At 45.2% G+C, this 12,453-nt stretch overlaps 1 protein-coding gene across 5 annotated transcripts in view; it reads left to right on the plus strand.

Annotated features, from left to right (window-relative positions):
* Nucleotides 1–12,453, plus strand: part of LOC111954375 (ankyrin repeat domain-containing protein 6) — a 28,998-nt gene that overhangs the window by 11,265 nt on the left and 5,280 nt on the right. For 3 of the 5 annotated variants that reach the window (XM_023974068.2, XM_023974069.2, XM_023974070.2), the window contains exons 1-8: nucleotides 7,155–7,233; nucleotides 7,585–7,968; nucleotides 8,582–8,680; nucleotides 9,263–9,361; nucleotides 9,886–9,984; nucleotides 10,457–10,555; nucleotides 11,048–11,146; nucleotides 11,756–11,833. In XM_023974068.2, the coding sequence (XP_023829836.1) occupies nucleotides 7,648–7,968; nucleotides 8,582–8,680; nucleotides 9,263–9,361; nucleotides 9,886–9,984; nucleotides 10,457–10,555; nucleotides 11,048–11,146; nucleotides 11,756–11,833 (894 nt within the window). In that variant the 5' untranslated portion in view covers nucleotides 7,155–7,233; nucleotides 7,585–7,647. Of the gene's footprint in view, nucleotides 1–707; nucleotides 1,047–7,134; nucleotides 7,234–7,584; nucleotides 7,969–8,581; nucleotides 8,681–9,262; nucleotides 9,362–9,885; nucleotides 9,985–10,456; nucleotides 10,556–11,047; nucleotides 11,147–11,755; nucleotides 11,834–12,453 lie in introns of those variants that run through there. The other 2 variants (XM_023974072.2, XM_023974071.2) reach the window with 1 other exon arrangement.

Here is a 12,453-nt window from a genome sequence, read left to right on the forward strand (position 1 = left end):
TCTAAAATGACAATGTACCATTTCCTCTGCAGTTTACTCGGTTTCAACAAGCATGACTGAATACAGCCTGGAGGATGCTCAGTCTTATAATTTAGCTAATAAGCTACATTGAGTACATTATACTGCYTTTCACCAGTTGCTGGCGTGGTTAATCGTGAGCTAGTTCCTCTGAGTCAGGTAGAAACATTGACAGATTTGACAGCTCAACACGTTGATGTGTTGTAATGATGGTAGGAACTCCTGGAAAGACAGCCTTTTTTCCAGTGAGTCACTCTGCCTGCGGTCACACCAACTCTCACTCAGCTAACCGCATAAAGTCTGACTCCTGTGGTTGGTTATGGCTGTTTTTATTAGCTTTTTTATGCCGTTGTGTCTGATGGTATGACATAAAAAGTGAAAACCAAAGTGTTTGTATGGATGGCGCTCTCCTCTGTTGTTGTTGATCACTCCTTTTCAACCTGTATAAACTAATTTAAAAGACATAGCTATTCTACAGCTGCTGTCTCCCCAACAGGAAATGGTCTGTTTTCCCAGTTCCCACAGCTGGATATAGTGGGCTAGGTAGCTAGTAGCAATGATGCAATCACCATTGAAATCTCAATCTATTCCCCCCATTCCCTCCTGGCTTCCTGTTTGCCAGTCTTCTACACTACCATGTGACATGTGCTAGCTTGTTACCACCACATGTGTTTCCTGTTCTCTTGCAGGCACTGAGGATGACATGAGGGAGCCAACCTGGGAGTGTCCAGAGGTCCAAGCCCTCTCTTCTCTCCTCTTCTCCTCTCTTTCTGCCCACTACCCCTGTGTGTGTCGGTGATGAGTTAGTGTGGGTGTGGGTGTCAGCCCCCCCCCACCCCCCCACCCCACCCTCTCCTTGGAGCACCGTGTCTCGGAGACAGTGCTTCACTTACCCTGCTTACATGAGCCAGCAGGATGAGGCTGCAGTCCTCGCACTGTCCGAGCGCCTCCTCGTAGCCTCCCACAAGGGCCAGGCTGACAATGTGGTCCAGCTCATCAACAAGGGCGCCAAGGTCGCTGTCACCAAGGTGAGTGGAGCAGAGGAGGTTGTCTTCTTGTGTGTTTATTACACGTTTGTCTTTTTAATGTGTATGTAAGTAGTAGTCGCCATCCTTTTTTCCCGTCAGATGTGTGGGTACTGTGTCTCACTCAACTGCAGCCTCATTGGGCCACCAGGGCAACGACCATGGGCAGATTTATGTGTATTGTATGGTTGTATCTGTATTTCATGCTCTGATTAGATCCCCTCTACAGCACAATGTCAAATGGTTAGTGGGACTGGAGGAGCATATGACCATATTATAATCCTAACTGTTTCTTGGATACACTAATAGGCATATACAGTGTATGCCTGTTATACTGGTCGGTGTGTAAAACTACCATGTTTKACCACAGAATGTCAGTAGGAGCTATTTTACAGGAAGGAGATGTTGGAGTTTGGAGTATTTGGAAAGGAATAGGAATGCATTAGTGTTGATGACAAATGAACAGGTCCGTGAGGGTCTCTGTCTGAGGCTGACCTTAACCGTGTGTGTGTCACYTCATGCACATTCCATGTAGCCACAAGCTTGTGCACTTAAAGGACCAGAGGAGGAGTGCAGTACAAATGCAAGAGATTGACACATTTAATATAGACCGATGAAATTCAGTATGTTCAGCTTGAACCAACAGTGTTACCGCAATATGACAATAATGTATCGTCATTGCATGACTTGGCTTTACAGAATGTGTGCTGTCAATTTGACAGTGAATCTATCTTGAGCTGTCAGTTTTGGGGTGTTTGCTGAGAGAGTCACAGCCAGACGTGATTGATTGAAGTCATGCGCTACAGTAGCAGTTCTGTCTGTGAAGGGAATGGTCTTCCTTTGTGTCTCTGTCAGAGCAGCTCTGGTACAGACCTGAGGTGTTGAGGGAGATCTTCCTCAGATCTCCAGTCTTTATCTTTATAGACTGCAATGTGATACTGGTCAATAAGGCAGGCAGAGGCATTTTTTCTTGAGCCTAATACATTTACTTCCTCAATAACAGGACACGTCTCTTGGCAGAAGCTTTTCTTCTCTGCTTTCATTCCTCTTAAATGTATCAAGCTGCTGCACCTTTTGTTTCAGGAAATGAATTCATAATTCTTTATAGGGAGGACATTGTTAAATGCGCACTTAACAGTTGCGTGAGTGAAATGTGAATAAATGACTGAATAAATATGATCAGTTATCTTACATGGCTACATTTGCTAGGCCTCTCTGTCTCTTTGATAATATTGTGATTGGCTCTATTTTTATTTTTTGGCAGTGAGCCCTAATAAAAACTAAGCCCAGGAACATGAGGATTACCTTTCAGTTGGAAATGCCTCTGCTTCAGGGGAAGGGAGGAGTAGTGGGGAGTGTGAGGTAAAGTGTCAKGTGCTGGATGGATGGTTTAGTTCCTCAGGAAGATAAAAACTGTTTTGAGAATGAGAAAGAGAGGAGTTAGAATATAACGGGGCYGCAGGTAGCCCAGTGGTTAGAGCGRTGGACTAGTAACTAGAAGGTTGCAAGATCGAATCCCTGYGCTGACAAGGTAAAAATCTGTKGTTCTGCCCCTGAACAAGGCAGTTAACCCACYGTTCCTAGGGCGTCATTGAAAATAAGAATTTGTTCTTAACTGACTTGCCTAATTAAATAAAGGTGAAATAAAAATAAATAACCAGTCGTGAGTCTCTCTGAGGTCACACCAGGCCACGGAATAGAGAGCAGGCTCAGTTAATGTCCAGCTACAGTCTTCTGGGATAACAGAACAGACCTCACCCTGGGCAGCCCTGAGACAATTCCATGGCAGCCCTCCAAGCCTGGCCCAGTGAAATTCAACCCCTGCCTAGCCCTAGTCAAGCCGCACCCATGTAGCACACCAGCTTCCCCTGCTGAAGGAACTGTGGCTTCTCCTGTCTCTCTGTTTAATGGAGCGCTGTGAGGGTGAGGTGTTAATGAGGGGGTTGAGTTGATGTAGTTCTTTGTGATTGCAGTCTGTCAATGCCCACCTGACCTCTAATTACATTGTATTAACTCAGGCAGATAATTCAWAATGGCTGCCAGCTACATGTTTCAGGAGAGGAATTCTACAGCACCAGTGGCATGTATTCATGGTAGCCAGGCTTCCCCAAAAAATGGACCAAGAAAAACATCTAAAAGAATTGATCTTTCGTCTCTCTTTATTTCATAATTTTCCTTCCATACTGAAGAGGCTGAATGTATCTCACAGGAAAAAGCATCAAAGCAGGTGTAACGGCYCCCCCCTGTCTCTGTATGTATAGGCCATCTATCTGATGCTGTCTGGTTCAYGTTTTAATGTCACATGCACAAATACAGTGAAATGCCTCTCTTGCAAACTCAAAACCCAACGATGCAATAATCAATAACAATGTATTACTTGAAAAAAAGACACAAAAAATAAGAATAGGAAATATGAAATACACAATAAAGTAAGTAAGCAAATAAGCATACTATATAGAGGAAATATTGTTTTTAAAGTCAGTTCCAATACCATATTTACAATGTGCAGGGATACTGGAGTGATGAAGGTAGATACATGTATGTATAGGGGTAAGGGGACTAGGTAACAGGATGTAAGATAAACAGAGTAACAACAGCTAGTATGTGAGTGGGTGTGCGTGTGTGTAGAGTCAGTATAAATGTATGTGCATATTATGTGTAAGTGAGCAGATGGTGGAGTGAGGGTTTGTGTGTGTGTTGGACTGACAGTGTGTGTGTGAGTGTGTAGGGACCTGTGAGTGTGCTCAGAGAGTGTGCTTCGTGCAAATATTGGAAAAAAAGGTAAATAAAGATACAAGGTAAACTCAGATAGTCCGTGTAGCTATTTTGTTAGCTATTTATCAGTCGTATTGCTTGGGGATAGACTCTGTTTAAGAGACTGTTGGTGTCAGACTTGATGCACCGGCACCTCTTGCCGTGCGGCAGCAGAGAAAATAGACTATGGCTTGGGTGGTTGGAGTCTTTGACATTTMTCCGGGCCTTCTTTTCACACCGCCTGATATAGAGGTCCTGGATGGCAGGGAGCTCGGCCCCATGCGATCYAAGGTGGTGCTATTGCCATAKCAAGCGGTGATGCAGCCAGTCAATTTGCTCTCAATGGTACAGCTGTAGAACCTTTTCAGGATTTGAGGGCCCATGCCAAACTTTTTCAACCTCCTGAGGGGGAAGAGGCGCTGTCGCGCCTTCTTCATGACTGTGTGTGTGTGGACCATTTTAAGTCTTTAGTGACTTGGTCACCGAAGAACTTGATGCTGTCTACCTGCTCCACTGCCGCTACTTCGATGTGGACGGGGGCGTGCTCTCCCCTCCGTTTCCTGTAGTCCACGATCAGCTCCTTGGTCTTGCTGATGTTGAGGGAGAGGTTGTTACTCCAGTACCACACTGCCAGGTCAATGACCTGTAGGCTGACTCATTGTCGCCTGTGATCAGGCCTACCACTATCGTGTCGTCAGCGAACTTGATAATGGTGTTGGAGTCGTGCGTGGTCACACAGTCGTGTACAAGAGGGGACTAAGCATACGCCCCTGTGTTAAGGGTCAGCATGGCGGAGGTGATGTTGCCTACCCTCACCACCTAGGGGCGGCCCGTCAGGAAGTCCAGGATCCAGTTGCAGAGGGAGGTGTTCAGACCCAGAGTCCTAAGCAAGGTMACGAGCTTGGAGGGGACAATGGTTTTGAGCTGTAGTCAATGAACAGCATTCTCACATAAGTATTCGTCTTATCTAGGTGGGTGAGGGCAGTCTGGTCCAAAAGAGTATGACATTGTTGCCGCCCATAGCATTGAATGCAAGAGAAGCCAGCAAGTATTTGGCCTCCCCTTGATAGAAAAACAGTATAAAATAATAGCCAATCAGCATTGAGCTAAATTGAGTGTGCTCAACTATGAATGGTCCTGGCGCACCCAACAAAAAGTGTCAAGGGAAGCCTGTTGGGATTTGGCTTCACTCCTATCAAATCGCATCGAGAGCATACGTCATTAATAGAAACAACTTGAATTGTTGCATCTTGTTGTGGTTGTGTTGTTGTCCTCCGGTGGCTACCTAGCTAGTTAAAATTGGCCCTTTCCTAAATTAACAATGGATGGAGATAGGGATTTGGACTTGTGGTTTTACTTCATTCTCCATACTCGCCAATGACTATAATGGTGATTCTGAGCCAACCATTAATTCATACATTGTGCCCCTGGCCTGAGAGGATGGAAGTTCAATTATGTAGCTAAATATAGAAGGCTAATGTTGACTAGCTAACGTTGCCCATGAATGGAAGTTAGGCTAGCGAGCAAGCATTTTAGCCAGGTAGCCTAAGACAACAAAAAATAAAAGCGTGTACTGTATGACAGCGTGATAGATAGAGCATTTTGTCAACATGAAAGAGAGGAGGATGGTATTGGTGTTTTTTCACAAGTAGGGGGAGTCAACATGTTTTTCTACTTGCACGAATGCACACGCACAAAAATCAGAAACATGGCCAGCCACATCATATTTAGCTTACGTTGATTGGACTAAATTGTTTTTGGTATCTTTTAGTTGTCACTGTATTAGACTAAGCATAGGTGATTTGATGATGTTGAAATGTTGAAGTTGAAATTGTGCTGGAAAAGTGGAGGCAGCCCCTGTTATCTTTACGACTTGTGGTAACTCTCCGTGGTTCTAAATCAATAGTTGTTTAGTAGTCCCAAAATGTTGGAAACATTAACTTGCTTGACCATGCCGTAGTTCATGCACAGTAACTGTTTGTTACATGCAATATGTTTTGTGGACTTTACCGGACAGAAGCTGCTCTCCGGTTTTGAGATGAAACAAAGGTGTGGTTGAATTTATTCTGCCTCTGTGTTTTCTTATTGTCTCGGACTTTAGGCCTACAGTATATATCGTGGTCGCAAGGCATATGAACTAACAGGTTATAGAGCAAACAACACAATTATTACAACACATAGGTTCCCTAGWGATTTTACCCACGCATCGCTGCTGGTTAGCACACAGTTGCATTTTATTTTCTCACTTCCAGATTGTTACTGTGCTTTACTGTAGCCTATGTGGAGAGATAGGGTTATGTATCTTGGTATAAGGCTTTAGGATTTACTGAGATCATTTGTTTACATTAACTTGACTCCAGATATCTCTTAAGTCCACTTTATATTCCTTTTCAGTTGTTATAAGAAAAGGCACATTTCATGAAGAGTATCTGCCATGTCTAACCTTACCTAATCCAGTACAGCATATGATCGTGGTGTCGAGTAGCATCACTGTTTTAGCCTGGCAAACAATCCATTATTACTATAGAAAGATAAAGATAAACCTCCAAAAACTGTAAAGACACATTTGCTCCATAGCAGGCTGCAGGTCCATAAGTGTTGGCCTTAGAGCCGGAGGATGTGGGCAGCTAATCCATAAGCAGCTGTAGAGGTTCTCTCTCCATCCTAGCTTCTTTTAAACCATTTGTGGATTAAACATTTGTTTGTTTACTGGCGACTCATTATTCAAATGGTACAGATTGCGTGCGGCTAACTGCTGTGCCATGATGACAGAGCCATGTGTTAATGAATACGATTGACCTGTAGACACATTGTCAGTCTCTCTGTGTCTGATATACAGTCTGGTTGGCTTCAGTTGGGGACACTGATATACAGTCTGGTTGGCTTCAGTTAGGGACACTGATATACAGTCTGGTTGGCTTCAGTTGGGGACACTGATATACAGTCTGGTTGGCTTCAGTTGGGGACACTGATATACAGTCTGGTTGGCTTCAGTTGGGGACACTGATATACAGTCTGGTNTGGGGACACTGATATACAGTCTGGTTGGCTTCAGTTGGGGACACTGATATACAGTCTGGTTGGCTTCAGTTGGGGACACTGATATACAGTCTGGTCGGCTTCAGTTGGGGACACTGATATAGTCTCGTTGGCTTCAGTTGGGGACACTGATATACAGTCTGGTTGGCTTCAGTTGGGGACACTGATATAGTCTCGTTGGCTTCAGTTGGGGACACTGATATACAGTCTGGTTGGCTTCACGTGCTGTATCTCTCTTCAGTTGCTGTGCCCCTCTTTTCTGTGTGTGTGTGTGAGAGTGTGTGTTCTGTGTCCGCAGTACGGCAGAAGTCCCCTGCACCTGGCTTCCTACAAGGGCCACATCGAGGTTCTGCGCATTCTGCTGAAGGCCGGCTGCGATCTTGACATCCAGGACGATGTAAGACTGTCTGTTTATATGCTGCCATTCATTTGCTCTTTCCATGTTTCCAGCTTGCACTGCAGTCATGACTGTGAAAATTAATGTGTGTGTGGACCATTGCTTTGTGTTCTCTGGCGTTGCATTAGTGTCGCTCAGAATCTTCCCAAATGAACATCACACCCATATTACACCATGTAATATTTCTACCAATATTACACCATGTAATATTTATACAATCACGCAAACAAACTCCAGAATGTTTAACTTTTGTTTAACTCATTTAAATGTGTGCACGGTCACCTTTTAAACACACACATGACACAATTGTATGAAGGTTCTGAGTCTGGTTGCTGGTCTGTTTGGTTGCAGTGTGGTTTCTCCTGCGTGCGGACACCTTTTCTATTTCTCTAAGACTGTCACAGTAGTATTGTAATGACCTCCAGTGACCTAGAGTGGGATTATTTGGACTGCCATCTTGAGGGATACAGCAGCCCTCCACGGGGCTCACCCCCTGGGTGGAGGTCGTCCCCCCTAGCCCTCCCCAGTCCCACACCCACAGATAACAGCCCAAACCTCTGGCGCTCCCAAATTCTCTCCATCTGGTCAATGAGCTCCCGATCCCGAATGGGCCGCAGCGTGTCCCCAGCCACCAATGGGGTGAGTGGCCCCGAGAAGGAGGAGGGGAGAGAGAGACGGCAGTGGAGGAAAGCTGCTGGGACTGGGTCTGGGAGATCAGGGAGAGTGAAGAAGGAGGTTAGAGAAAAGCTCTTCAGCACGCCTCTTAGTTATCTCGCTTGGAATGACCAAACTAAACCCCACATCCTCCTCCGGTCACAGGAAGCAGCGCTTCTTTTTGATTTCTCTCTTCCACCCTTCTCATGATATGTCAAACCTGGCCTGCTAAACATCACTCTGTTGAGCTGCTGTGAGAAGGGTTCTCTATGTTTGCAGGAATTCCATTTATGGTAGAACATAAATGAGAGCTGGGCTGAACTGAGTGCTTTTGCCTGCTGCTTCTGTAGTTGTGTTCACTGCTTTGTATGGAGGATGCCCACTGTAGTATACTGTGTATGAAGGCTTATAGTATGAAGGCTTATCTGATGTCATACTACAGTGTTGGATGATTGTTGTAACATCCTTGTTATTCCTTGTGTTAATAACAACCTGACACTTTGTTGGATGGATGATGTACTCATTGTGAGAGAGCCTACTAAAACATTGACCCATCATATTGAGGTCAGAAGGAATTAACTACTGCCTTTTGATATTGTATTCATCATTGACCTCTGAACTAATTGTTGATGTGTGGATGGGAAAATAACCCCCTAACTGAGCTGTGTGTGTGTGTGTGTGTGTGTGCATGCAGGGTGAGCAGACAGCCTTACATCGGGCAGCCGTGGTGGGAAACAGTGACGTTATCTCTGCCCTCATCCAGGAAGGGTGTGCTCTGGACAGACAGGACAAGGTACATATCACACACACACAACAGCGCTCACACAGGACTGAAAGCAGAGCCCCAATGCACTCACTCACTGGCGTAGAGGGATTTTAAACCCCAACAAACTGTCAGACAGCACTAACACTATTTGACAATCTGTAGAGAGAATACTGCCTGTAATTGGCTTAACCCTCATTCATTCCCAGAGAAGGAAATAGGATCCGTCCCAAATGGCACCCTATTCCCTATGGGCCATGGTTAAAAATAGTGCACTAAAAAGGGAATAGGGTGCCATTTGGGATGCAGYGCCAGCCCCGTGGAAGTCCATGCGGATAGAAAGAGTGTATATTGCTACAGAGGTAACAGCCACTCTCCAGCAGCCACACCTGGTAGAGCGAAAGCAAAGCCACACTGACCCTCTAAAGGAAACCAGACCCTGTGGGCCTCGACAGATAACCTCTTACATTACCTCACTACCTCCTACTTATCCTGCTATGTCTATGTCAGCTATTTTGACTGAATGAAAACCAATAACAGGGTTGTCTAGTATGATAATCCAGAGGTCAGGTGGTAGATATGTAAAGCTCTTGACTGTGTTCGTTATTGCAGGACGGTAACACTGCTCTGCATGAGGTCTCGTGGCACGGCTTCAGCCAGTCTGTCAAACTGCTGGTTAAGGCCGGAGCCAACGTTCACGCAAAAAACAAGGTAAGTCTACTGCAAATACTGTAGATGTGATTGGTTATGAAACAGGCAGTGTTCCAGTAGGTCCTGTGCTGTGACAGCAGACTATTATATGACTGGAGAGCTTTTAGTGTTCAATAGGGCACACCAGGTAGCCTAATGGTTAGAGCYTTGGGCCAGTAACCGAAAGGTTGCTGGATTGAATCCCCGAGCTGACAAGGTAAAAATCTGTCGTTCTGCCCCTGAACAAAGCAGTTAACCCACTGTTCTCCAGTAGGCRGTCATTGTAAATGAGAATTTGTTCTTAACTGACTTGCCTAGTTAAATAAAATAATAATGGCCGGAATGGAGTGAATGGAATGGCATCAAACACATGGAAACAGGAATGGCATCAAACACATGGAAACCATGTGTTTGATGCCATTCCATTTGTTCTATTCCGGCCATCAACCTCCTGTGAATACAGCTGCAAATGGAAATATGTTCCAAAACGTTATCTCACTATTAAACACAACCCCTGGTGTCTGTTTGTCTGTCTGTCCATGTAGGCAGGGAACACAGCCCTCCACCTTGCTTGTCAGAATGGCCACGCTCAGAGCTCCAAGGTCCTGCTGCTGGGTGGGTCCAGGCCTGACAGCAAGAACCATGTAAGTCCTTTTCCTCTATGGTTGGCTAGTCTATGGGGCGCCGTTTGTAACCTGCTGTATTTTGTGTGAAAGATTAATTCTGTGGCACAAAATGTTGCTAGTTACCCCATAGTAGTCTTCCCATGGTATCTCTGAACCACTGCGTAGGAAATCCATGCTGACACAGAAGCCTTTCTACAGTTAACTACCACCGCAGAGCAGTTTGCATGCTTAAGTAGTCATTTAATTATGAAACTACGTACGTCTCTGTGCTCTACTCTGCACTTCAAACCTAATCCCCCCTCATGGGTGAACTGCTCTCAGTCAACAAGAACAGAGGAAGTAGCTCTCAGTGCCGTTCATTTGTCCTCGAGTCACTTCCCTGTGCCATTAAAAACACTCCTGTCTTTGATTGCTTTCCCAACATCTGCGTGAATGGAAACTGGAGCTGTGTGTGTGGTGGTGGTGGTGGTCTCTCTTCATTGTGTTCCAGGTAGGTGACACGTGTCTGCATGTAGCGGCCCGCTACAACCATGTGTCCATGCTCCGCACCCTCCTGGGAGCCTTCTGCTCCGTGGCAGAGAAGAACCAGGTTAGTCTGAGCATGTGACTGACACTACTTTCACACAGAGGCCTTTACCTTGTTTTMGGGATATTTGAAGGGGTTGTGAATCCAGCTCGAGACCCTGCTGTAACACTCTCTGCTTTCTTTTAAATGTCTTTATCATTTTTTGGTAAAATGCTATTGTGCTGCATGTACAACTACTATGTGAATGTACGTCTTTAGTAGCTTTTATTAATTTAATGTCAAATATAATTGTCATGTGAATCATATCTTTGTCAAAGGTCCTTCCCTTGATTTATCCTAACTTAGTCTTAGCATTGTGCAGTAAACCTACTGGATATATAAAATATATAGCTGTATTTAGGTTTTAATAGCACAGAGCAGGGACTTACCGTATAACATTGTTCTGTATTTGTTTGTTGATGCGTAAAAATCCAACGGAACATTCAGTATGCTAAGTCTCMCTCTCTTTCCTCTCTCTCGCTCTCTCTCGCCCTCTCCCTCTCTTCTCTGGGCAAGGCTGGGGACACACCACTGCATGTTGCAGCTGCACTGAATCATAAGAAAACAGTGCGGCTTCTGCTGGAGGCAGGAACAGACAGCAGCATCCGCAACAACGTGAGTAAAGTGCCTCCGGGGCCCGGCCCTACTGTGTTCACTATGCTCTGGAGCAGTCATGCACTTTTAAAGGCCCTCTTCATCTCGACTAATGTCACCGCTCTCGAGCCAGCGGTGTAGTTTTTCACTCAGTTAAAGCCACGTAGACTTTGATGAGTAATAGTATACTGTTCAAGAAACGTTTTGGCATACTGACAACTGAAATAGCTACTTGGAAATACATTTGTATATTCGTCCTCAACTCAGTGCCATATACAGTTGAATCATTCATCCCTAACTAGGGCTGCGTCCCAAATGACAGCCTATTCTCTATATCCCTCAAACTCACCTCTGGACCTCCAAGCCAGTTCCACTGCATTTTTTCATTGTTCCCATCTAGTCAGGGACTTATTTAMYCCTGTGACACCAGTTGTGTGCAATTAATTATCAGGTAGAACAGAAAACCAGCAAGCTCCAGGCCTCATAGGGAAAGAGTTGAATACCCCTGCTCTATATAGTGCACTACTTTTGACCAGAGCCCTGGTCAAAAGTAGTGCACTATAAAGGGAAAAGAGTTCCATTTGGGACACAGWCTAGGTGTTGATTGGCCTCTTGTCTGTGTGTGTGCAGGCAGGCCAGACTGCACTGGATCAGGCCAGAGAACACAACAACCCAGACGTAGCCCTTCTCCTGACCAAAGCGCCTCAGGTGAGTACAGGTTCACCTAGTCTGACAAGCAGGGGCAGCCAAGCAGTGTTTATCACCACCTCACACGCCTGCCTTATCTCGCTATATATTTATATAGAAATATAATCATGCTGCCAACTGTGTTTGGACTTGAGTTACGATACTTCAGGTGTTTATCTGACTTCATTCCTGTGGGTTGGCAGTAAAGGTGTTKCTGCATCAAGTGCAAGTATGGGCAGAGTCCTTGGGAGACTACCATAGATACCAACCATCACTGATTAACAATAACTACTTACTGATTCAACCATCACTGATTTGATGATTTGAATTTGATCCAGTGTAATTAGCTAGGATAGTCGTAAAACTGACTATCCTACCGATCCTTGACTTCGGCGATATCATTTACAAAATAGCCCCCAACACTCTACTCAGAAAACTGGATGTAGTCTATCACAGTGCCATCCGTTTTGTCACCAAAGCCCCATATACTACCCATCACTGCGACCTGTATGCTCTTGTTGGCTGGCCCTCATTACATATTCGTCGTCAAACMCACTGGCTCCAGGTCATCRATAAGTCTTTGCTAGGTTAAGCCCCGCCTTATCTCAGCTCACTGGTCACCATAGCAACACCCACCCTTA

The sequence above is a fragment of the Salvelinus sp. IW2-2015 genome, linkage group LG28, assembly GCF_002910315.2.
Source record: "Salvelinus sp. IW2-2015 linkage group LG28, ASM291031v2, whole genome shotgun sequence".
NCBI classification, from domain to species: Eukaryota; Metazoa; Chordata; class Actinopteri; order Salmoniformes; family Salmonidae; genus Salvelinus; species Salvelinus sp. IW2-2015.